The sequence below is a fragment of the Doryrhamphus excisus genome, linkage group LG3, assembly GCF_037039965.1.
Source record: "Doryrhamphus excisus strain RoL-2023G ecotype Guam linkage group LG3, RoL_Dexc_Guam_v1.1, whole genome shotgun sequence".
NCBI classification, from domain to species: Eukaryota; Metazoa; Chordata; class Actinopteri; order Syngnathiformes; family Syngnathidae; genus Doryrhamphus; species Doryrhamphus excisus.
The window spans coordinates 25068047-25091680 of NC_136359.1; the positions used below are offsets into that span (position 1 = coordinate 25068047).

The 23634-nt window shown below is 38.8% G+C and overlaps 3 protein-coding genes across 3 annotated transcripts; all 3 read right to left on the bottom strand.

Moving 5' to 3' along the window:
• Window positions 1–400: 400 nt before the first annotated feature.
• Window positions 401–6754, bottom strand: sub1b (SUB1 regulator of transcription b). The gene is made up of 5 exons (XM_058070521.2): window positions 6626–6754; window positions 5633–5702; window positions 4975–5094; window positions 4197–4305; window positions 401–1242 (listed from the first exon to the last, which is right to left on the bottom strand). The coding sequence occupies exons 2-5, from the start codon at window positions 5699–5701 to the stop codon at window positions 1163–1165; spliced, it is 378 nt and encodes a 125-aa protein (XP_057926504.2). The 5' UTR covers window position 5702; window positions 6626–6754; the 3' UTR covers window positions 401–1162.
• A 199-nt stretch (window positions 6755–6953) lies between these two features.
• Window positions 6954–8569, bottom strand: uqcc3 (ubiquinol-cytochrome c reductase complex assembly factor 3). Its single transcript, XM_058070999.2, has 2 exons — window positions 8329–8569; window positions 6954–7963 (listed from the first exon to the last, which is right to left on the bottom strand). Exons 1-2 carry the CDS (start codon window positions 8443–8445, stop codon window positions 7835–7837), a joined length of 246 nt encoding a protein of 81 aa, XP_057926982.2. The 5' UTR covers window positions 8446–8569; the 3' UTR covers window positions 6954–7834.
• Window positions 8570–9014: 445 nt separating this feature from the next.
• Window positions 9015–23629, bottom strand: fkbp15b (FKBP prolyl isomerase family member 15b). The gene is made up of 27 exons (XM_058071732.2): window positions 23414–23629; window positions 22790–22893; window positions 22637–22715; window positions 22442–22511; window positions 22287–22361; window positions 21532–21630; window positions 21244–21393; window positions 21024–21092; window positions 20679–20822; window positions 19560–19696; window positions 19436–19484; window positions 19207–19323; window positions 18216–18300; window positions 17135–17235; window positions 16949–17036; window positions 16379–16488; window positions 16163–16261; window positions 15743–15837; window positions 15478–15580; window positions 14941–15112; window positions 14261–14388; window positions 13540–13695; window positions 12444–12539; window positions 11970–12077; window positions 11111–11640; window positions 10052–10160; window positions 9015–9885 (listed from the first exon to the last, which is right to left on the bottom strand). Exons 1-27 carry the CDS (start codon window positions 23461–23463, stop codon window positions 9814–9816), a joined length of 3195 nt encoding a protein of 1064 aa, XP_057927715.2. The 5' UTR covers window positions 23464–23629; the 3' UTR covers window positions 9015–9813.
• Between the last annotated feature and the right edge of the window lie 5 nt (window positions 23630–23634).

The window sequence follows — 23634 nt, forward strand, 5'->3', positions numbered from 1 at the left end:
TTACGTTTGATTCATGTTCATGTTAAAGGTTAAATAACTGTTAATAGTTATCCTCCCTATCAGTGTGGAAGTGGTACGTTTTTGGCTATTTAAGTTTAAAGGAAATAACTTGAAGGCTACCGTTTAGGTCGCTAGCTCTCTAGTTTGCGAGTTAGCATGTGTCTCAAGACCCTGCAGTTGCGCAATATGTTGTAAATAAAAAGAGTATAAATGTGACTATAGTCGTGTTTCTGAGAGAGCTTTTGTTTCTTTCTGCTTTTTTCCTGATTTCAGAGTCGCCACAGCGGATCAGGATCTGCATACTGATTTTTGGCTTGAGCACTTTATATGCCATCCGTATTAATGTTCCAAATTTTTTTTTTTTTTTTGGGGGGGGGGCCTGACCGCCATGGACCTGACCGCATGACAAGCTACTGTCGTTACTGAGGAACTAACGAGTAGTGTTTGCACATTTAAACTAATTTTACATATTCTTGCCATAAATGTATTATTCCAGCATAAAAGTGTCTAAATGAACTAAAAAGAAATAAAATAAAATACAGTGGCCACTAGGTGTCACTAATAACACACCAGACGTGATACTCAGGTACAGTTGCCGTTGGTACCCATATATGTACCTAATATCCATACATCAGTACCCAAGGACGGATCAATAGCTATATATTGGCGCCTGATGATGAATCAATAGCCATATATCAGTACTTGAGGATAAATCAATACCCATACAATGTTTTCAACGATACCATTTATTTTTGAAAAACTTTTGGACCTAAGAGTCTGTAGGAATTTGACCCAATGAGCTGAGCTGTCAGAGTTATGCAGTAACCTTATCAGTACTACAAAGTTAAATACCTGTTTTTTTTTTTAAAAAAAAAAGTGTATGTTGATTGACAGTCAAAATGTGAATCAACTTACGGGAATTCCACCTTAAGTTTTGAACTATGTGCCACGCCCACCCACCAACTACGATGGTCAATGCCCAATTAGCGCTAGCTTAACTACAATAGCTGAAAAACCACCTTGACATGAAAAAAAACAAAAACAAATAAGCATTACAAATAAAACATTACATCAGAGTCCTTTAAAGAATCCGAGGCTTTTTTACAAAACAGGGTAGCCCAACACTTGCAAAAGTTTTACACGCGATTATTGGATGGAATGCTTATACTCGCTTAATGGCATCATCAATTTCTGAAATCTGGTCCTTCAGTTGGTTCCACTGTTCGGGATTCAGAGAGATACCTGGAAGATGTAGAAAGAATAGAAATGTAACGTTCTAACATGCCTTGCGGAGAACAGTAATTATTCAGGTTAATTGCTTTCCGACCCAACCGTGATGAGTTTCATTCCACAAAGGAGGATTCCTGAGTTTAACTGGACCGCAGTAAACCGGTTTACAACCTATCCTCCTATTTCCAATACTGCGTACAAAACAAAACAGGACATAAACATGATGCGTCCTGCCTGTGTGTTGTAAATGTGCTAAGAGAGTTGAGTGGAGGGCAGACAGGAAGTGATGCCGGGTTTCAGAGTTGCGTTTCGGCCACAACTGAAGCCTTACTATGGTACCCATTATGGCATTGGATGCTCATATCACCTCCTACTTCGCTACGGGACAAAAATAAAATAAAATAAAAACAAATGTAACAGTTACTGATTGTAAAAGTACCAGATGGAGGGGTAGGATTTAATAAGCTTTGCTTCTTCCTACTCCTTTTGGACATGTGGAACTGGGAACTGATTATGGGATGCACTCAATTGGAATCTGATAAAAATAAAAATAAAAATAGGAAAGCAGGAAGTGAACAAATGTAACAGTTAGTGCTTGTAAAAGTACCAGATGGAGGGGTAGGATTTAATAAGCTTTGCATCTTCCTACTCCTTTTGGACATGTGGAACTGGGAACTGATTATGGGATGCACTCAATTGGAATCTGATAAAAATAAAAAATAAAAATAAAAAAATAGGAAAGCAGGAAGTGAACAAATATAACAGTTACTGATTGTAAAAGTACCAGATGGAGGGGTAGGATTTAATAAGCTTTGCTTCTTCCTACTCCTTTTGGACATGTGGAACTGGGAACTGATTATGGGATGCACTCAATTGGAATCTGATGCATGTTCAAATGAAATTAAACCATTACCATTACCATTACCATTTCCATAAACACGCCGATTCCCATGATATTGACCTCTTAACTGCAATACTGAAACGTGGTGAATGTATCTCAACTCTGAGAATTGTTTTCTGCTCCATGCGGCACTCAGCCAAGTCAGTGAAGGTGTGGATGGAGGACCACCAGATCAAGACCATCCTATGGACCTGAACCCAATAGAAAGCCTCTGGAATGTGAGGACGAGGAAGACGGATGGTCACTGCTTGAATTTTTGGCCTGAACTTCTGCAACGGCAGTGTTAAACTCAAACACTGCTGTTGTTTTAAGATGAATATCAACTACGTGTTTTAGTTGACATGACAAGATGCTGCATCTTTTTTTCTTATTTCGGACCAATTGTCAATTTCAATTTCTCAAATCTCCATTTGAATTTTACATTTTGCAAAATGGCTAAATGTAGTACAATACAAGACAATGTGGTGATATGTAGTACTCTACACTGGTCACTAGGTGTCAGTAATGCCACTGTAATGTTGGGTGAGGCACACAAGCACCAGACTTGATCGTCGGAACAACAGGCATTTATTGCAGGTTTGAATGATCACATTCAACCCTTAATGTTGCACATGTAACCCATGTTAAGCTAAACCTTAAACGCCGACGCCACTTCCTGTCCGCCCCCCCCCCCCGAGCACCAAAACACACAACAGCATGGGTCTTATTACCGAAATGTGTTATTTTATTTTCTTAAGTCTACCATGCTGGGTAACAGGAGTGTAAAGGTGACTTCGGGGTGTTATTTCGGGACTCGAGCGCTCTAATAATGGTTAAAAACTGTATTTAGAAGGTAGTGAACACATTTTCTATGCTCTATGAAAATATTCCAGTTATAAATAAGGACTCCTGCATTGTGGAAATTCACTTATCAGGAAGCAATTAACCATTCTAAACGAGGGATGCTCTATAAATGAATGGTGAAACCATGCCTGCACACCATTTTTGTATATAAATAGACGAACACACCTGGTCTGTCAGATAATAAGAAGATGCAGCAGGAAGGATCAGTGCTGCCAACATATTTAGAACCCTTTAGATACTTTATATAAAAGCCACTCAAATCTAGTGAAAAGACATGAAAGCACATATGAATCTTCTCAGAGTGGTGGCTGTTTTGATTGACATTGAATACATTTGCTGCGTCATACTCGGAGGAAGGGTGTTTTAATACTGTAGTGGCCCATGTCATGAAGCTAAAGGGGTTATCCAAAAAATCTATGAGCTCTTAGTATGATATAGTGTAGTAAAAAAAACACATATTGTTCATTTTTGTTTGTTAAAAAGCACTAACATTCACCCTGGTGACGGTTTTGAGTTTGTTACGTTTCTGTAGTCGCAAAACATTCTTTGTGGCCTGCTTTGACTTTGCCATTCATTCTCCTTCTGATGTCTCCATTTCTGGTTTGTTGTCTCAGTCATTCATCCATTTGTCTGCTGATATCTTTCAATCCAGATAAGACCTGACTGGGGAAGAGCCAGTTTCCTGACAGTAAACACACCCCAAGCCCAGCTGCTATTCACTGTTGCCACCTGCTGTTCACATCTCGTTCAAATTTAAGCGTATTATCAATAACATCACCTTTGAAAGAAAATAAAACATTCAAAAGGACTCATACTTTTGGTCAAATTGGTATTTTTACAAATATTTGTGATGCACAGACGGCATTGATATAAACTCACACAAGCCATGCAGCAGTGTCCATTATTTTGCGATCGACCCACATTACCTTCACGACCAAACTGGTCTATCACGAATACCACACGGTGTGTGTGTGTGTGTGTGTGTGTACACCACACCAACTAGTTGTGCTCGATAAATTGTGGCCTAGCTGCAAGAGTGTGTTTGGTAGTTGGATGTTTTAATGCCTTAAATTCAAACTACTGGACTTTAGACTTTTTAAGACCTTGCAGACACCCTGGATATTGTATACATACCATTCATGGTAAACCCTATTTGGTGAAATGTTTTGGTTTCATGTACAATGTCAGGCTCCTATTAAAGTGTCACATTTGGGGAGCTTACCTTTCTTCCCAGGCTTCATATCCCCGTCAGAGTTCGTCCAGTATTCTCTGATGTCGATCAGAACTTTACCCTTGAAGTCCCGGACACTGACGTATCTCATTCTTCCAATCTGGACAAAAATAAAATTAAATTAAATTAAAAATAAAATAAAAACAAAAAAACAAAAAAACCTTTTACTAGAGTTTATTACAGCCCATATGCTCTACATCAGTTTTTGCATAATATTGCACCGAACAAACTATGGAATTTACCCTGTACTGTATAAATGGAGTTTTGTGTGCCATTTGATTTGATGCACTAACATACATATGACTCGCTATGATTATCTGCTCCGGGCTAGAGGCAAGTCCTCCAAATGCTTATCACCTGATTCAAACAACCTTGGGTGTCTAGGCATGTGAGTCTGCCCTCATTGTCTCGGTCCCTCACAGGAGAAAGAGAAGGAGAACCTCGCCCCATGGTGATTTTATTTTACCATGAACACTGTGTTCAGGTTGAATTGATTTGTCTCTTAAATGCAGGTTTTATTAAAATGATATCTCTCATTATGTTAAAAAATAACTCAGCCAACAGCTGATTTTCCCTTGATAGTTTGGGTTTTCGATGTACCACTGTATGAGCTTTATGTCCTGGTTTCACCATCGGGTGTCTGGAAAAATATTGCGTGAAAATAAAAAGCAACTTTTTTTTTTTTTTGCTTATATCGGTCACTTTCAGAGATGCGGGGCTCTTCTCAACGAGCAGCGGGCCCGGCTATGCAACGTTAGCGGTCACTCACCTGAAACATGTTGTCCTCGGCGTTACTGCCGCTTTTGGAAGAACCTCCAGGCTTTGAACTCTCTCCACTTTTGGGTTTCTTAGCCGTTTTTTCTGGTGTACTTGACTTCTTTCTCTTTGCCTAAAAGAAAAAAAAAACAATACAGTTTTACATCACAGTACATCTTACAATGATGGAAATGCACAACGATGAGCCAATTCAAGAAACAATACAAGCAGTTGATGTTTGCTAAATACAAGGATGAAGAGTCTTGAACCAGTCATGATGTGCTATATATATCACTATATTGACACTTACTATGGTACCCATTATGGCATTGGATGCTCATATCCCCGAGTACTTTGGTAAGTGACAAAAAATTAAATAAAAGTAAAATAAAGTAAAAAAAAAAAACTGAAACTATATTAGGAAAGCAGGAAGTGAACAAATGTAACAGTTACTGATTGTAAAAGTACCAGATGGAGGGGTAGGATTTAATAAGCTTTGCTTCTTCCTACTCCTTTTGGACATGTGGAACTGGGAACTGATTATGGGATACACTCAATTGCAATCTGATGCATGTTCAAATTTCCCATTACCATAGAAATGACCCTCATAGAGCATACAGAGGTAAGATTAGGAGTAATGTTCTATGTGCCGCTTAACTACAAACACAAACCTTGGTTTCAACCTCACTATCAGAGTCGCTTCCAGATGTGGAGGACACCACTTCTTTTGTTTTAGGCATTCTGCAAAGACAAAAAGGGATTCATGGTCAAGCTTTTTGACTGCTTCCGTGAGCGTAGAGAACAATCATGGACTTTTCATATGTTTGTAAGGGGGTGACAACGTACTCTGAGCTGCAACTAACCATTATTTTCTCACTGGGTTAAACTAAAGCTTGCTGTTTCGGTTGATTGAGTTAACGTTTAGGCACAAATATGATGTGTGAATATCTTGTTTTGCAGACAAAGATAATAGGTCTGCTTTCATGGATGCTTTACAAGTTCAAAAATCTATATTTGGTAGACTGAAATCTGAGAATATTTACATTTTATATCACATAACTAATAAAGTAACCAAAACAGCCATTAATAGATGTATTATTTTGCTTGTATGCGTTTCAATGCAATTCATTAACATTTCCATTTAAATTGTGTATTATATGCCCAGCCTTTAGGGACATCTTGCAGTAAGGAATACTAGTTTGATACAAGACATTGTGCATTAGGGATGGAAAATGCTACAATCATACACACATATATTATTTGATTGTAAAAAATGTGCTGCCAAAGACATGAATGATGCTCCATGCTGCCCAACAATGACAAAATGTCGTTGAGTGTGGCTGAATTCAATGAATGAGGAACTGACTCAGTGTCTTAAACGGACCTATGATAATACGGTAACCTATGCCTTAGAGAGTTTTTTTTAATAACACGTTCATGCTTTTAACATCTTAGTCGAAAATATTCTTCTTGTCATGACACATGGTGAGCTATTAGCCATGTTAACATGTCTACTAGGCCAGGCTGCCATTATTATTTAGAAGCAACCACGCCGCATTCCCATTGGAATATGAAACAATACGCAGTAAAACTCGTTATTATTATAATCGAAATTCTTACAATTGCAACACTTTGATGTTTGCGCTATATTGACAGATACTTACATGACTTTTGTAGCGAAGATTATTTCTATTTCTTCTTCGTCGGCTCGTTGTTGTACTTGTTCGCGTAAGTGTAGAAATCAGCTTAAATGCTCATTACCGCCACCTACTGAGCTGGAGTAAGGGACGCCAATTGCAAGACAACGTTCTCAGTAATGAAACGAACAAAGGCAGATTCACTAAATGTTGCTTTTTAATGGATTGAAAATACGTTTTTGTATGAGTACTTTACAATACCTATATCTAGTTCGTACTGGAGCTAATATTTTGCAATTATTGAAAATGTATTGTTCAAATATTGTACTTAATATACTATAAACTTTTCTTCTGATATATTAATTGCAATACATTTATTTTTATACATATTTTATTTGAAACTCAATCAATATAGATTATTGAAATATAACATATGAAATAATATATATAAATATATGAAATTGTTTATTTAATAATTGTCCATTTATTAATTTAGTGGTGAAAATACAATAATAATAATAATAATACAATAATAATAATCTTAAATACTGTCATGACGTTTTTAATTGTCATTTTTAATCGTTTTTTATTGTTCTAATTGCACTGGATTATTATGTAAATTAAATAAAAGTCATGAAATCGAAAACATTTTTTTAGTTGAGTAACATTTAAAGTAAATTAAATTAATTAATGCAATTGTCTTGAAAATTTTCTTTAAATCAAAAGTTTCAAGGAATTATTGAAGATTCAAAATGTATTTTGAGTTTATATTTATATTGTTCATTTTTGTTGTTTCGGTGAAATACACTTGTTTTTACACAGGCAGTTTTGGTGACAGCAAGAAGTATTTATACACACTTATCCACTGTACATTCTGGCGGGCAAGTAGGGTCCAGGAGGTCACCTGAGGTCAAAGGTTCAAACATGAAATTCACCTAAAAAGTGCAAACCACTTTCATTGGCGACAGCATATGATCTGTAATTATGTTACAAATACTCTGAAATATGACTACACAGTAACCTAAAATATGTTTGTGTTTGAAGCCAACAAAATAAGTACATTGTCAGTGTAAACACACCTGTACAGTAGATCAGGTGGCGCACTGGCAAGATACCTGGTCACTTTGAGTGCTTTTACTAGTACTTTCCTCCTTTTAATTGAAGCTGGTTCCACTGTACTACTGTCGATACAGTGGGGAAATATTCCACGTTGAAGAACTTCAGCATTCCAAAGGGTTATTTTGAGCCTCCAAATCTCCTTGCGATGTTCTCGTTGGTTTCCGCGGCCTCCTTGAGTGTCTCCATCAGCAGAGCATTCCGCTTCCTCGTCTCTTCCATCCTCACTGGGTTTGATTCCGGCAGATTCTGGTGAGCGATAGCAACACTTGTTACCTGTACAACATTCCACATCTGCGTTGCTACACAACATGGAAATGTATCTTCTTGTAGAACGTTCTAAAACGTATTAAACAGTTTAAACACTGTGTAGTTTTAGTTTAATGTAGTTGTGTGAATGTTGTGCCATTACAGTTGTCCGCGATGGAGACTGGCGCATGCGTAGAAAGGTAGTCCAGTGAAATGCTAGCAAGCTAACCGTAAAAACACTTAAATTGTCCAAGAGAAAGCTTTCGCGTAGCAATTACCAGCTAATCAAACATATGTTTATTCATAAAGTACAAGTTATGGTTGAAGTGAGAAATGAATGTGACGTTATGAAAGCGTAAAGTCACCTTGATGATGGCTTTCCTCCTTTCTTCTCCTGGTGCAATGATCGACCACATTCCATAACCAAGACCAGCCACTGACAACAGAGCGGTGGAGGTCAGGATTGTTCGCATACCACTCATTGTCCACACAATGATTGATTTCTAGGTGTCTGATAACTTGAGCAGAAGCTACATTAGTAGCGTGTGGAGCCGCTTGTTTACGTTCGTACCTGTACTGACTGAATCGACAGCTGTGGTACGGAAAGCCATTTGGACAAACTAGATTGACGCTTACTTAATTTGTGACGTCAGTGGTACGGGTTCCCACTTGGACAAAATAAATGGACACCGCTTTTTCAGTTTTGCAAGAAGCTATTAAAACGACCAGTCAAGGATTATTGTGGCATAATATGTGAATCATTTCAATATGTTTACTGTAATTGATAGGAACATTAAACAACATCTGACCATCTGTAGGATTTCTTCTTGGCTGAAGGTGACATGTAGCGCTGCTGTCCTTCTATGTTTGTTGACACTTTAGCTAGTTTTGGCAAAAACTTAAGTTTTCCTTTCACCTTCTTTTCCCCACTCCACTTTGTAACCCTGCTTTACCCTAAAAGAGTTTAATTGTGATAGTTAACTTGTAATTAATTACAATTAATTGCAGATAGTTACATTTTTATCTACAATAAACAGGGATGTAAATCTTTTTTTAAAAAGAAAAAACAAATAAATAAAATACAGTTATAAACAATATATTTCAAAAAGATTGCTTCGATATGCACTAGACAGATGGGTAAATTTAGGATTAAAACAATATATATTTTAAAAACAGAATGATTCAATACGATTTCACACAGTGTACAAACAATACAATCTTATATTATAAAATAAAGAAGCCAGTTCTATAAAAGTGCCATTTTTATAGCATTTTCAAATGCATAAAAGAGCACATCATATCCCCAAGCGTGCTGTAAGGCAGGGGTCATCAACCACCGGGCCACGGGAAACATTCAGGTGCAACCTAAAAAAAAAAAAAAACTTTTGCAGGTTGTTCAGACATTTATATGTTGACTTACTCTGAGGGGACAATAAATTGACAGTTATCGAACATGTACACTGCCTACTATACACTTTTTTGAATTTCATCAAAGTGTCCTTCTTTGGTGTTGTCCCAAGAAAAGATTTCATCAAATATATTTTCCCAACCCAGAGTGAGAAAGTAATCTTTATTTAGTTAGGAAAAGTGTAAAATTCAGCTTTTTGCATGGTAAAAACAAGCATTATTGTCTGAAATGTATATGTTGTGCCACAGTAAAAAAACAAAACAAAAAACATAAGCGTTGAGAATGTTTTGTCTACATCATATACTTTTTTTTCAACCCATCTTCTGATTGGGGCTCATTTGCGAGTTTGGCTGCTGGAGGTCAGTCAGTCAGCTTGCTGTTAGCCTGTTAGCCTCACGGACCACCAGGAACAGGTTCTGATCTGGGTTTTGTTGCATCTGAGCTACAGCCAGTCGAGATCTTTGTCGCCGTCGTCATCAAACAGTGGAGGTGGGGAAGGACGTCCCTTCAGGCTCTGCAAAAAATAGAACTACTATCAATGATTATAGGACTTTGTGGAACACATTCTTGTCTTTAATCTTTTTGTTACCGTGTTTTAGATGCGTACAGTGTGTTTATTTATTTAGGTAGAAGTTCCCATTTCTACTAAAACAATGACAATAGCATCACATTCTCCTGACCTGCTCATCTTCCTCTTCTTCTGCAATTGGCCGTGAAGTAGGTTTATTAATGGGTTCCACCTGGGACAAAGTCTCATCTCCATTTTCCTTGGTTGAATCCCCAGTCAGGCTACGAGAACAAGAATAAAGAAAGTCTACACTGAGAAAAACATTGCAATGCACGTGTTTGGATCTTTCACCTTCAATGAATGTTGACTGTGGCTCAAAGAAAACAGCAACAAGCGAGTCTACAAAAACATAGTTGAATATTCTCCTGTGCTACACACCCGTCCATTTATTTTCTATGCCACTTATCCTCGTAAGTGCACACTAGACTTGCTTAATTGTGCTTACACGTATGTATAAAAGCACACTTGCGTACTTGGTCTTTCCAATTTGCGTTTACATTTTCATACTTAATACTTATAAGTATATAAGTATATACTTAGCATATACTAAGTATATTGTATATAAGCTCACACTCGGACTTAAGCCTGAGTGCACGAGTGCACACCTAGTACACTTTTGTCAGCATGTCACTTCTCATATCCTGTTTCCATCTTTCTTTCAACTATCACAAGTGCACACTTGTATACTTAAACTTAAGACTTTTCACTTGTGTCCTTCCACGTAGTCTTTTGAGCACACAAGTGTGCACTTGCAAACTTACATTAACACATAACGCATAGGTGCACACTTGCCTACTTAAACTCTGTCTTTGCATCCTTACAGTCATTATTTTAAGTGTATTAAGTGCAGACCGGTGCGCTTATGTCTTTTGTTCACACTTCACACTCGTGTACTTAAAGACTGGCTGCTTACAATTCAGTCTTTTATTACGCCATTTAGAACTTCAATTAAATGTGCATATTTTTCAACTACTAATAGGCCACCATAAAACAGCCTAATTTAGTAATGACTAAAACTCCATGATAAGATTGAAGCCACAGAATTTGAAATGTGAAGTGATAAGTAAGGGATTCCTGTATATACACAAGAAATAATGTACTAAAAGCCAAATAATCCCAGCCTTTCCGCAACAGGAGGTCGATTGAGGTCAACCCCTAAGTGAGCACCCACCTCTGATCTTCACCCTGAATGACTTGAACTTCTGAGAGTGGTGGCGGAGGTGGCTTGACTGGAGTTCTGAAAGATTGGTGAGCGTCAAGGCTCCCTGCTCTTTGATTTTGTTGCTCTTCCTCTCTTTTCTTCAAAACATCACTTAATACATCACTGCCCTCCTGTTGGACGTCAGCGTGGGTGCTCTCTAGAGGTTCAGCCTTGCTGGTACCATGTGCTCCTTGCTCAGGCTTCATCTCAGCCTCCAATGCCGCCATGTCCTGCACTTTGGATGCCGTGGATGTGACTGATTGTGTGCTTTCTAAAGCTTCAGATTGCAACCGTGTCCTGGAATCCGATAATTGCTCCTGCATTTGGACCTCACTTGTGTCCTCATCATCATCATCCTCTGGATCACCAAGTGACTTCTGATTGCTGACTCGGATTTTCTCCTTTTTTTGTTTCCCATCGTCTTTATCTTCTTTTTGTGGTGGCAATTCCTCCTTAGTTGTCGGGCCATCCTTGCCGCTGAGGAGATTCAGTGTTACATTCTGGAAAAAGAAATCATTCACACATCAGTAAAAATAAGCTTTTCCTTTTGCTCAAAACATAGGGAACATCACAACATCTGAAGATGTCAACCAGATGAAACAATTTAATGATGACATCTGCTCGTAATGTGCTGAAGTCGATACAGCGACTGAGGATCCAACTATTGGGAGATGACCTGAGCCCTGGTACAAAATAATCACAATGTGATTATTATTGTGTCATAATTGTCCATTCATTTTCAACAGAAGTGTATATGTTAAAATGCAATGTAAAACAATGGGAAAATGTACTAAAGCAACAGGCTGTATATAAAAATGTCAAATCTTACCTTAATTGTATTGACAATCACACTGAGCACCACATGGCCGGTGTAAGACTCGCTGTGGTCAAACTGTCCTCGTAAGGAATGAAATACTCCGTTCATCACACGCTTCACCTGCGGATCCACAACACACACTTTCTTACATTATGTATATATATATCTATATACATATGTAACACATAAACAAATATAAACAAATAAACCTAAACCTTAATAATCACTAGTTTAATGTCATTCCTCTTTCTGTTTCGCAGGTCAAAGACTGAACCTTCTGTGAGTCAGGTGCTTAATCCTAAAAAAAAAGATACAACTGGAAAAAATATACTTTTAGGCTTCAATTATACTCCTCAGCTGTGTGTCAGCTGTGCTCAAGGAAGTGGAACGATATCTCCAACAAATACTCCCAATGACTTAATTTTTGATTCTCATATATCATTGACCACATAATAAAAATGAAGATAAATTAAAAAAAACTTTTACCTCTGCAGCCGTGTCAGACCGTTTGGTCTCGAGGTCGGTCACTTGTCGCTCTCGCGTCTCCTCGGCAATGTCTCTGTGTGTCCCCAGCTCTTTGCACTTCATGCAAGAAGTAGTAGAAGAGTAAGAGAAATACTATGAGCAGTGAGACTTAAGAGTATGCATCCTTTAATACAATCATTCATTCCAGTAAGATGAATCATAACAAGATGTATAGGTACATTTATGAACAAATTACACACGCATGCTTGAATAGGAGTTCATCCATACTATTGAGTTATTATAAATAGGTTCTAATTCATTGTAATTCATTGAGTTATGGAAATATTGGGAATTTGTATAATGTGTAATGTGCAAGTACTAGTAAAATGTGACTTATTTCAGCTTGTGTAGTTTTAGTTTGCGTCCTTGTTGGTGTAAACCAGGGGTCCGCAGGATGCTAGTTTGAGGCCCCCGCCTTGATATGAAAGTTTAATTTGTTTTTTGATTTGCTTATTTATTTTTCCATCTTATTTTGTGTTGAAAAATAAAAATTAACATTAAACATTTATTTAATAATTTAATAATAAATAAAAATGAATTTGTTCATTTGTTTAATTTGTTTTTTGATGTAGTTATTTATTTTTCCATCTAATTTTGTGTCAAAAAATAAAAATTAACATTAAACATTTATTTAATAATTTAATAATAAATAAAAATTAATTTGTTCATTTGTTTCATTTGTTTTTTGATTTGCTTATTTATTTTTCCATCTTATTTTGTGTCGAAAAATAAAAATTAACATTAAACATGTATTTAATAATTTTATAATAAATAAAAATTTATAATAATACTAATAATAATAATAGGTAAATTGAGTTTGAGACCCCTGGTGTAAACATTGACCCCTCCCAATGGCTTCAACTTCTCCACTGAATTTAAATGTTGTTAAGATGAAATGGCTAAAAACAGTTAGCTCATGTTTCTTCCTTTTCTGTGACACAGTTATGACTGATGTGAGCAAATACTGTATATGGTACAATACAACTGCATTGTGAACAAGATCTGGGTGAGTTGTGAGGACCTCTTCATCATTCATCAGCAGTTAAGTAACACTTGCCTTTTCTTGTACCTCATGAAGCTCCTCCAGCAGATGATCTCGCTCCTCTTTAAGCGCCGCTGTCTCTCTGTCATGGTGTCGTCTAGCGGAGGCAAGGGCCTGCTCATACTTGACCTTCCAGTCTTCCTCCAGCTGCTCTGCTTGCAGATGACATGACTGAAAGCATCAAAGCATCATCCAGCAAAGTTACAAGAGTGAACTAGAAGGACGCAAGTGAACTAAAAGTAAAGTACACACGGCTGACATCACTTCTACTCCAAGCTTAACACGTTAGTACGTCAACACATTTCACCGATCCCAACTTCAGCTTTTCCTTCCACTTTTGTTTACTATAGTGTTCATACTGTACATTTATGTACTCCAACTGTGGTCTTTACCTTCCTTTAAATGCAATATACTAAGTTCTATGTGAAGTATTTCCATAATGCCTCATATTAACTCTCTAACAAGATCTCAGCGTATAGACTGGTCATATATCTCATCTCGTTTCATATTATCTACATGCTGTATTGTATATAACTCTGGGGAAAACTGTTGATTTTGTTAATACTTGGGTTGTTTATATTGTTTATTTTTCTATATTGTGTATTTTGTACTGCTTAACTGACTCTGTACTCTTGCTGCTGTGCAATACAAATTTCCCCACTGAGGGACGAATAAAGGCATATCTTAATATCTTTACCGACATACTGTATGCCGCTCACTCATGAAAAGTACTCACTCGTTCCAGATGATCTTTATCAGCTTTCAGGTCACGCAATTCCTCCTCCATGGTGTTGACCTTCTGCTGCATCTCCTCGCATCTTTGTTCTTCAGTATGGTCGTGTTCCTGGGCTCTTTCCTTCAGCTCTGAAACAAACACACAACAATGACTAATAGTCACATCAGCATCAGCAACATCAGCAATCATCCACTGAAGTATCTGTACTATCATATGCAGTGCTGCTGGGTGAACGCCACTGGTGTTCATAGTTCTTCTCACAAAGACAGCTTTAAAACCAATACAGCTAAAAGCCTCTTTTCCGCTACATGTAAAACTGGGGCTGAAATAAAGTTCTCTAGAGCTGGTACTTTTGAAGTTGGCCACACAGTCTACTGAATGTTTGTTCAGTTTCAGACCGGGCAGGATAATGTAGGTTTTGCCTGTGTAGACTGCATTTAGAGGTGAAAACAACGTCTATTCTAGCTAACATATTGTTCTTGCTAATGAGTGGAGTGGTGTGCATCTTCTGGTGTAGCCATTGTTCTTCTGTTCATGAAGACTCCTATGAGGACTAGATAGTGATAGCTTACACAGGCAAAACCTATTCTACCCAATCCGTGCTATTTATTGATGAAATAATCAATGCAATAGGACACACAATGTGGACATAGCCTGTAAAAAAAGGCATGGGTGCAAACCTCGGAGCTGTGATTCCAGCCCACTGATGTGTTTGGTGTGGCTTTCACAGTCCAGCATCTTTGTGCTCAGTTTGCTCTGCAGCTCCAAAACCTTCTGCTGATGAGCGGAAGCCTCGAGTTGCATCTGTGAAAGTTGGGTGGTGGTTGATGCGAGTTCCTCCCTCAACTGAATCTGATGAACAATAAGGAAAGCATAGGTTCAGTCTGGACATGATGGTGTACATGACTCATGAACTGGTGGCTTTGCGCTACACATGAAACGACAGGAAAAAAAACAACAAGAAGGGTGATTTTAGCCAAACAAAATGACAACTGAGAGTTGGAGGGAGTAAAAGTACATTTAATCCCAGGTAAACATAAACTATTGTGTACACTACTAATATGAGCATACGACTGACATTACACTGAGCTATTAGACTAAATATAAAAGTGTAACAATAATTAATAATAACAGTTTGGAGTATACAAAATGTAGATGTAAAAAATAAGCTTGGATATATTTTGGTCCGTTTCAATATGGTGAGAAAAAACACCGACCTTGTCTCTTTCAGCCTGCAGCAGTCTGGCCTGATTTTGTTCGCTGGAGGACTTAAGGGAGTCGTGACGCTGCTCCAGAAGCATGTTGCTCTGTTCCATATACCTACAAAAACAGTAATCATTGTTAGTATTAATTATTGATCATTATGAGTCTCTTTGTGATGGTGTGACACGGTTATTGTTACACTCCCCCAGATAAGTTCTCCTGAAATTGCTTCTTGTAGTTGGGAGTTAACTATGAAGATCTTAAATGATTGTGACTCACCTTTGACTTTGGTTGAGGAGCTCACTGATCTTGTGGTTTTGCTCCTCAATACGAGAACTTTTCTCAAACACTTCCTTCTTTAAACATTCGTTTTCCTATAAGCACAAAGAATGGATATTACACATAAGACATTCTCCTAGTACAACTCTTGATTGTGTCTAATCGCGAGGAAACCACACTGATTGAAAACTATCCGTCCATTTTTTATGCCGCTTACGGCCACTATGGTCAGTGAAGCCTGTCCCCGCTGACTTCGGGCGAGAGGTGGGGTACACGCTGGACGGGTTGATTGAACTAGGGGTGTGTTCAACCCCCAATGAACCGGCACCAATTAACCGCAATATTATATGTATTGTCAAAAATCAGGAGCACTGACATTCATAATGTAACAATAATTCTCAAAATGTTGAGTCACGATACCTGGATGATTCGCTGGATGTTTTGCATGACCATGCAGGAATCCATTGATATACCAGACAAACCCAAGGAGACGCTTCCTTGCCTGTGGAGGTCATCTATCTAATAAATGATCAAATAGATTGAAATATATCATATCATAAAATATGTGGGAAATACGTCATATTTTATTTTCACTTTAAGCCATACAAGCAATCCTCTTGGGAATGGATTCACTACCTTTGATGCAAGTTGGTCCACTTTGTCTGCTACTTTCCCGACAGTTAAACGGATTTCCATGTTCTGCTGTCGGGCCTCAGTGAGCAAGAAGGAATTCACATCACCGCTGCCTGAGGATGATCACTTTTGTCATTTACATGTCAACAAATAACATTGTTAAATTCCAAATCCTGTTTCCCATAGCTTTACCAATAATAATAATAATGAGATGACAGTGGTACCTTGGTTAACGTCCTACCCAGTTGGCACGCTTTTTGGTTAACATCCAAAACTTGATTTGCATTCGCCCATTTCTTTAGTGTCCAAGGAGCAAATGTTTAGTATTCACTCATTGTTAAACAAGAATTTGGTCTCATAGTATTATTATTATTGTCATTAACACCTGCTAGAATCTAAAAGCTAAAAGAATCTGGGTGGGACTTTTTTAAATTTTTCTGTTAACAGCAAGGCATTTATAGGTCAGAAAGATGGACAAACATAATAGGCCCCCTTTAAGAAAAGCACAATATGTATACAGGTTCTAAATAAAAGCTACCCTGCAGTGGGTATAACAGAAGTGAGCATTCTTACCAATATGAGATACAGGTTGTGCTGAATAAACGTGGCTAACAGACTGTAGCTGAGTGGCAGGCACAGAGGTGTGTGCGTAGGCGTAAGGCTACAAAACCAAAGCAATAACATGACAAATCAATTGCATTTTTTCTCCATAAACTATGGTGTTTACAAAAAAAATGACAAAACGGAATGAGAGCTCACCTGAAAAGCACGCATGTTACCTGGCAACACAACCTGTGAGGCAAAATTGGTGAGGGTGGGCAGCACATTGGCAGGAAGAGAAGGATATGGATGTGGAAGTGCTGCAGAGAATCAACAGAATCAGAACAGAATCAAATCTAACAAAAGACCAAAAAATACACCAAATACAGTATGTACTCTAAAGTTTCAATTAATGAGTGTTTCCCTTAGATTGGGGGTCGGCAACCTGCTGTGGTCTTCAGCACAGGATGGATGTGATGGATGTGGTTGTCTGCTTTGTCTGCCAACCATCAATACAGCCCCACCTGGCAGCTCTAAACACAGCATCCTTCTACCAATATATTCACTATCTCTCCTCCGGACATGTCCCAACCATCTCAGTCTGGTCTAAAGGACTTTATCTCCAAGGCCTCTAACATGTAATGTCCCTCTGATGTACTCCTTCCTGATCCTATCCGTCCTGGTCACTCCCAATGAGAACCTCAGCACACGCTTCTTCACCTCCTTTTCTCAATCTCCATTTTTCTCTACTGTCGACTCCAAGTACTTAAAATGCTCCACCTTCTGGATCTCTTTTCCCTGTAACCTCACTCTTCCACTTATACTTTGTCTTTCTGCAGCTAATCTTCATCCCCCTCCTTTCCAGGCTAAACCTTCATTCTTCTAGCATCTCCTCCACCTGTTCCCTACTCTCACTCCAAATCACAATGTCATCTGCAAACATCATAGTCCTTGGAGATTCTTGTCTAACCTCATCTGTCAGCCTGTCCATCACCATGGCAAACAAGAAGGGGCTCAGAGCTGATCCCTGATGCAGTCCCACCTCCACCTTGAACTCTTCTGTCGCACCTACAGCACATCTTACCACTGTCTTACAGTCCTCATATGTCCTGTAGATGTCCTGTATACACCATGTAGACGCCATATTATACGCGTTACTTCTAATAAGCATTCACACATACAAAATTGTACACCATATTTAATCCATTTATTCCTGGACTTCTATTCTTCCACCAACTGCTCTCACAGTTTAACAGTCTGAAGCAGGACAAATGGCTCTGACTGAGCAGAAAAAGGTTACCGTGTGTTGGAGCTGGGGCAGCAGTAGAGATCTCCACAGGAGATGAAGCAGAAGGTGGGTCCTTGGTTCTACCAGTGCTGGCATCCTGCATCAAATGATATGCTGTCACAAACTGTTTGCAATACACAAACTACGGACAATCCGATGTAGCATTAAGTGACAGAAACCTATGACCTTTTTAATTCCCCACTGAGGAATTTTTCGGCTTTTAATGAAAAATATTGCCACACTCCTACTCCTTGCTACTGTGTTAGCACATGCTGTTGTTGTGTCACGTGGGCTCTGTAAGTGGAGTATGGAATGGACTGCTTGGGAGTGCCAATAGCCAATGTTTCCACAGTGTAATACGTGAATTTCTGCAATGTAGGAATCCTTATTTATAAACGGAATATTTTTGTAGTCAGAGAATAGAAAAACTGCTTACCACCTTCTAAAGAAGCTTTTACCAGCAGACATTATTAGAGCCTTCTAGAAATATAATAACACCCCTATAACAACCCTTACACTCGTCTTACCCACTGGATTTGACAACAGAGGTTCGGAATCGTGTTAGTGATTATTGTGCCTGTTGTGAGCTCATTCAAACCTACAATAAACGTGTGTTGCTCTGGCCAACCAGTCTGGTGCTTGTGTGTCAATCATACAAAAAAGATTTCTTAAAGGGGACTCCTTTTTCTACTTTTCAAAATAAAAAAAATGAAAATATAAAGTGGTAATTTGTATGGAAGTATTTAAAAGATTATACTGTTCAACTTGCATGTCAGAAAATTCCATAAAAATTCAACAACATGATTTTTTGGATAACATTTGTATGTTTTCCAAAAGTACTGATATGACACAGGTATCTGATCATATGTAAACATCACACCTGCCACCATAAAATCTGAGTCAAGCCAGAATATACCTAAACAAATTTTCCATGTTTCTTTCAGTGTTTCACATTAATACTCGACTTACAAACCATGTGCTTCCATGCAAATCTTCCACTTACCTCCGAGTCAGAGTCACAAGACTCTGGCTGACAGGACACTCCCGTTAGGAAGGGCAACATGGGCTGGCCCATTTTTGCCATACGAGAGATCAACTTGGCCTTTGTGGCATCTGGAGCCTGGACAAAGAATGCACATCATTTAATATATCAAGTAAGAACATGAAATAATATCCTCACAATGATGAGTGTTGCATTAATAAAAGTAAAAGAGTGATCAGGTTTGACTTACATTCTGTTGTTCGCTAAGGGAATTTGACTTAGCACGTACGGGTGATTCCCTAGACAGAAAAAAAAAACATGACAAAAAGAAAGAAGGATATGGCGTGCGGCTGTTTTTCAGGCTTGGGCCTCACTCTGCTTTGTCTGAATCCAACGTTTGTTCTGGTGGATCCAGGGTTATATTCTCCACACTAGGAGCAGGGGAGACCGCACCAGACTCTCTGGAACTGGCACTGGCCTGGTCAGACCCACTCTCCTTGGAAAACTTGACCTGAACCGCAAGATACACCACTAAGAATAATTTCCTATTCAGTTCAGCAATCATGTAGTGGAATATTATCACCATATTAGCATCAAACAGACATCACATGTATAACTGCTGATTACATTTCCGTGTATATTACTGCTGTATTCATATATACAGTTTTTAAAACAAAATTTAATGAATAAATCCTGCTGGTTGTGATGTGATCGAGTATTGCATGTGAGCCCAAAAATATATTTTTCCCCAAAATTAAGCATTTTTCATGCATAAAAATGGAAGTAAAATACAAATATAAGGCATTCAAAGATGAAAATATGAAATGTAGTATATTCTACACTGGTCACTAACTCTCAGAAATGTTACTGTATTGTTGGGTGAGACACACAAGCACCAGACCTGATAGCCTCAACAACAGGCTTTTATTGCAGGTTTGAATGATCTCATAACAGGCACAGCAATAACTCGGGCCACTGATGCTGACTAACTTAGCTGATTTCGGGGGAGAGGCGGGGTACCGCCAATCTGAAGGAGTCCTATCGAGCATGGATGGATGGCTGATGAGGCTGAGCGGCACTGGCAGGCCAAGGGACATGCGGGATTTGGCGGTTGTGGAGACAAAAACGTGTGAGAGGCCATGAAACTTGATTTTGGGTCAGCCTTCTATGCCTCAGAAGTGGGAAGCAGCGCCCACTCCACACCGTTTACAGTGGAGATGGGGGACTGCTGACTAGAACAAGGCATTATGTCTCCTGCCGGTGGAGCTGGAAGAAGTGGCCGGAGTCTGGGCTTCCTTACTGGGGCAAATAACTTTGGTCTTGTTGCGGGAGCCATTGGCCAGGGCTTTGAAGTTAACCCATCAAAATACTCTTTTCTTTGGTCCAGCTCCAGTCAATGCTGCTTCTTTAAACTATGTTGTTTATAGTTATAGAATTGTTATCGCTATAGACAAGTACATTAATATAAAAAACTAGCAAATTTGAGAGCTCACCCGTCTTAGTGTTGCTTGAAAAATCAGAGTGCTATTAGCTGGAACACCATCATGGGCACATTTAGATCCATAGGCCAGGTTTGGTGGGACGACAATGAGACGACGACCGGCCTTCTTCATTCCCAGCACCCCCTTCTCCCATCCCTGTTTGCAAAACAGCAAAGCAACACGTTTTCTTTCTATAGTAAAATTAAAAAAATCTCTGTCCATGCACCAGCCGGTCTTTATGAACACATATGCATTCACAATTGTCATGAAGGATGCTTTTTTTTTTTTGACAGACAACCACTAAAAACATTGAAGGGTTATGTGTGGACAGGTAAAACTGATGTAGGTTTGTCTTACTTGAAGGACTTTTCCAGCTCCAATTTTCATGCGCAACAACTTTTCACTGTTTTGGTTGGAATCAAACATCTGCAACGACATTTAAAAATATGTTACATTAAAATGTACTATTTCTCCACATTTGCTCATGAAACAAAAGTATCGGGTGGCGGTACTGTTAGGCGGGGCGTGTCATCCCTACTGATGTAATGGTAAGGTAAGGCAAACACTCATACATTACCTGTCCAATGGTGTGGTTCTGTAAGAGCCAACCTCTGTACGCCACCTCCAGAGTGTCACCGTAGTCGACGGCTTGCCCTTCCCCAGGACTCAGATCCTGAGACACCACCGTATCTAAAATTCTGCAGCTGTTTGCCTTGGCCAAACACACCTAATACAAAAAAAACAGATGACAAATTGCATGGATATTTCACATTGTTTCATAAAAAAGAATCCAAATGATTCCTGACGCATTTTAAACACTGTGATATGAACATAATGAATCATGTGGTCTTCTTTTGTTACTTACCTCCTTACAGAAGTCTGAAGAAGATTGCTCCGATTCAAACATCAGAGACCAATTCTGCCTTTGGTCATCATAAAATGTGCAGTAGTTGTTAGATTGTACCTGCAGTGAAAAAGTGGAGCACAGGGAGGGGTACAGGTCACTCGGTATCAGTAATGTTCTTACTGTTGCAGCTTTCAATGATCTCACAACTGGCAGAGTAATCCCTAACACAGGCCCCTGTTGCTGCCGTAACTGCCAAACAAAGACTCAACTCTGAACCCAAAGCGTCACTTCCTGTCTGCGCCACCGCGGCGCATTTACAGCAAGTCTTAATTGGTCTTAAATGTGCAATTTTCTCTTGTTATGTCTACGAAATTGGGTAACATAAGTGTAAAGGTGACTATAGGGGTGTTATATCTTATCTAGAGGGCACTTACAATGTGAAAAACTGCATTTAGAAGGTCGTAAACAGGTTTTCTATGCTCCTACTACAAAAATGTTCTCATTTATAAATAAATTCACCTATCAGAGTCGGGTCTGGAACCAATTAACCGTAATAAACGAGGGATTACTGTCATCAGATAAAATATGTTTTATAACCTCAATGTGTGTTTAAGGGGGAAATAGTTGAAATTTGTGTACTTGCCATAAGCTTTATTCATTTTTCTTTGAAATGCATAACAACACAGGGGCTTTCTGGTAATTAAATACTCATTTAATGGATAAAAATATGGATTTCCAAATTTAAATTGCACCAGTTGTGTGTGTTTGCTCACCGTGAAAACAAACCCAAATTGAATCTTGGCAGAAGCAACCTGTTTCTGCTGGCTCAAGTACAGAAGCAGCTTGTACTATAAAAAGAAAAGGAAAAAGAAAAAGAAAGGCAGCATTAAGACATCTTCAATTCACCACAAATATCCACAGTCCCTACCTCTTGAGTTGCATGGTTGCCCAATATGGCTGCCCCCAGCTTCCCCTGCTTCACATACTGTCCATTAATACTGCACAAGGGACATGCGCTTCTTTCAGACTTTATACAGTGAGCCTTTCTAAATCACACAATTCCATGTGGCAGAAAAATACAATACAAAGTCGTTATAAATAAATATTAAAATCAGGCATTTACTAGCGAAAGGATTGCACCGCTGTGGCGAATAAGACTGCAGAGGCTCCAGGTGATGGAGCTGCTGTCTGGAGGACGGATGCTGCAAAACATGACCACGAAGAACATTCAGCACTAACTTGCAAATGCATTCAATGCAGTAGGGCGTGGTCTGACCTGGATTTGAGCTCTTCCTTGGCTGTTTTGGTGCTGTGTAATGAAAAGATTCATTTCCTGGGCTGGCGTCTTGGTCCACACCAAACAGGGAAGCCAGCTTAGCTCTAAAAAGAGCACATTCAACTTTGTTTATCCTCGAGTAAAAGATTGTGTGGAAAACTGCCTGAAAAGTTAATGTTTGGGTTCTAGGTGTTAATACATTAGTGTGGAAGCTCTGTTAGCGTACACTACAGTTAGCATGTTTTTGGTTGACGGCCACCGCCATCACAATACACCACCACAGATAGATTACAGCCCTGTGGGATGACTTGGTGACTAGTCACCAACAATCGCAATAACTAGTCATTACAATTGGTCTTATTTAGCTCTCAGTTATGACAATTAGTAATGTTTATCGAGCTTGTGCTAATAACACTTCCAAAATGGGCACTATATTCAACATTAAAGTACACTGGCAGCATTGGGAATAACTTCATGAATGCATCGAAAATGTAACTAACTTACAACATGGGTCTTACATAATGCTAATTTAATGGAATCATTTTAACTGGAAAGTTATGATATCTTGTACACATGCTAGTTAGCTAATCGGCTAACAGTGGTAATAGTCGAGGCACAACTCACCCGCCTGTCGGTAACAAGAAATCTCCATCTTCATCGTCTCCAACGAACATATTATGAGTTAAACACCGATACGTGTCAAATAAATAATTCTGTTGTAACGATCTGACTAGTTATCACACAGTTATTTGATGGGAGGATTTAGTTGTCTTTCCTGGTTGTGTCGACATCAGCTGACTTTCCACCTGATTCCCATTCAGTACCCTCGGTGTACCACTAGATGG

Excerpts from the sequence above, each read along its gene's own strand:
- sub1b (XM_058070521.2), bottom strand. The coding sequence starts at position 5,701 with ATGCCTAAAACAAAAGAAGTGGTGTCCTCCACATCTGGAAGCGACTCT. Across the intron at positions 5,095-5,632 it reads ATAGTGAGGTTGAAACCAAG|GCAAAGAGAAAGAAGTCAAG; the intron begins GTTTGTGTTTGT and ends TTTTTCTTTTAG. Across the intron at positions 1,243-4,196 it reads TATGAAGCCTGGGAAGAAAG|GTATCTCTCTGAATCCCGAA; the intron begins GTAAGCTCCCCA and ends TACATCTTCCAG.
- uqcc3 (XM_058070999.2), bottom strand. The coding sequence starts at position 8,445 with ATGAGTGGTATGCGAACAATCCTGACCTCCACCGCTCTGTTGTCAGTG. Across the intron at positions 7,964-8,328 it reads GGAGGAAAGCCATCATCAAG|AATCTGCCGGAATCAAACCC; the intron begins GTGACTTTACGC and ends ATCGCTCACCAG.
- fkbp15b (XM_058071732.2), bottom strand. The coding sequence starts at position 23,463 with ATGTTCGTTGGAGACGATGAAGATGGAGATTTCTTGTTACCGACAGGC. Across the intron at positions 22,512-22,636 it reads GCGGTGCAATCCTTTCGCTA|TATTAATGGACAGTATGTGA; the intron begins GTAAATGCCTGA and ends TCCCTTGTGCAG. Across the intron at positions 9,886-10,051 it reads AAGAAGAGGAAGATGAGCAG|AGCCTGAAGGGACGTCCTTC; the intron begins GTCAGGAGAATG and ends TATTTTTTGCAG.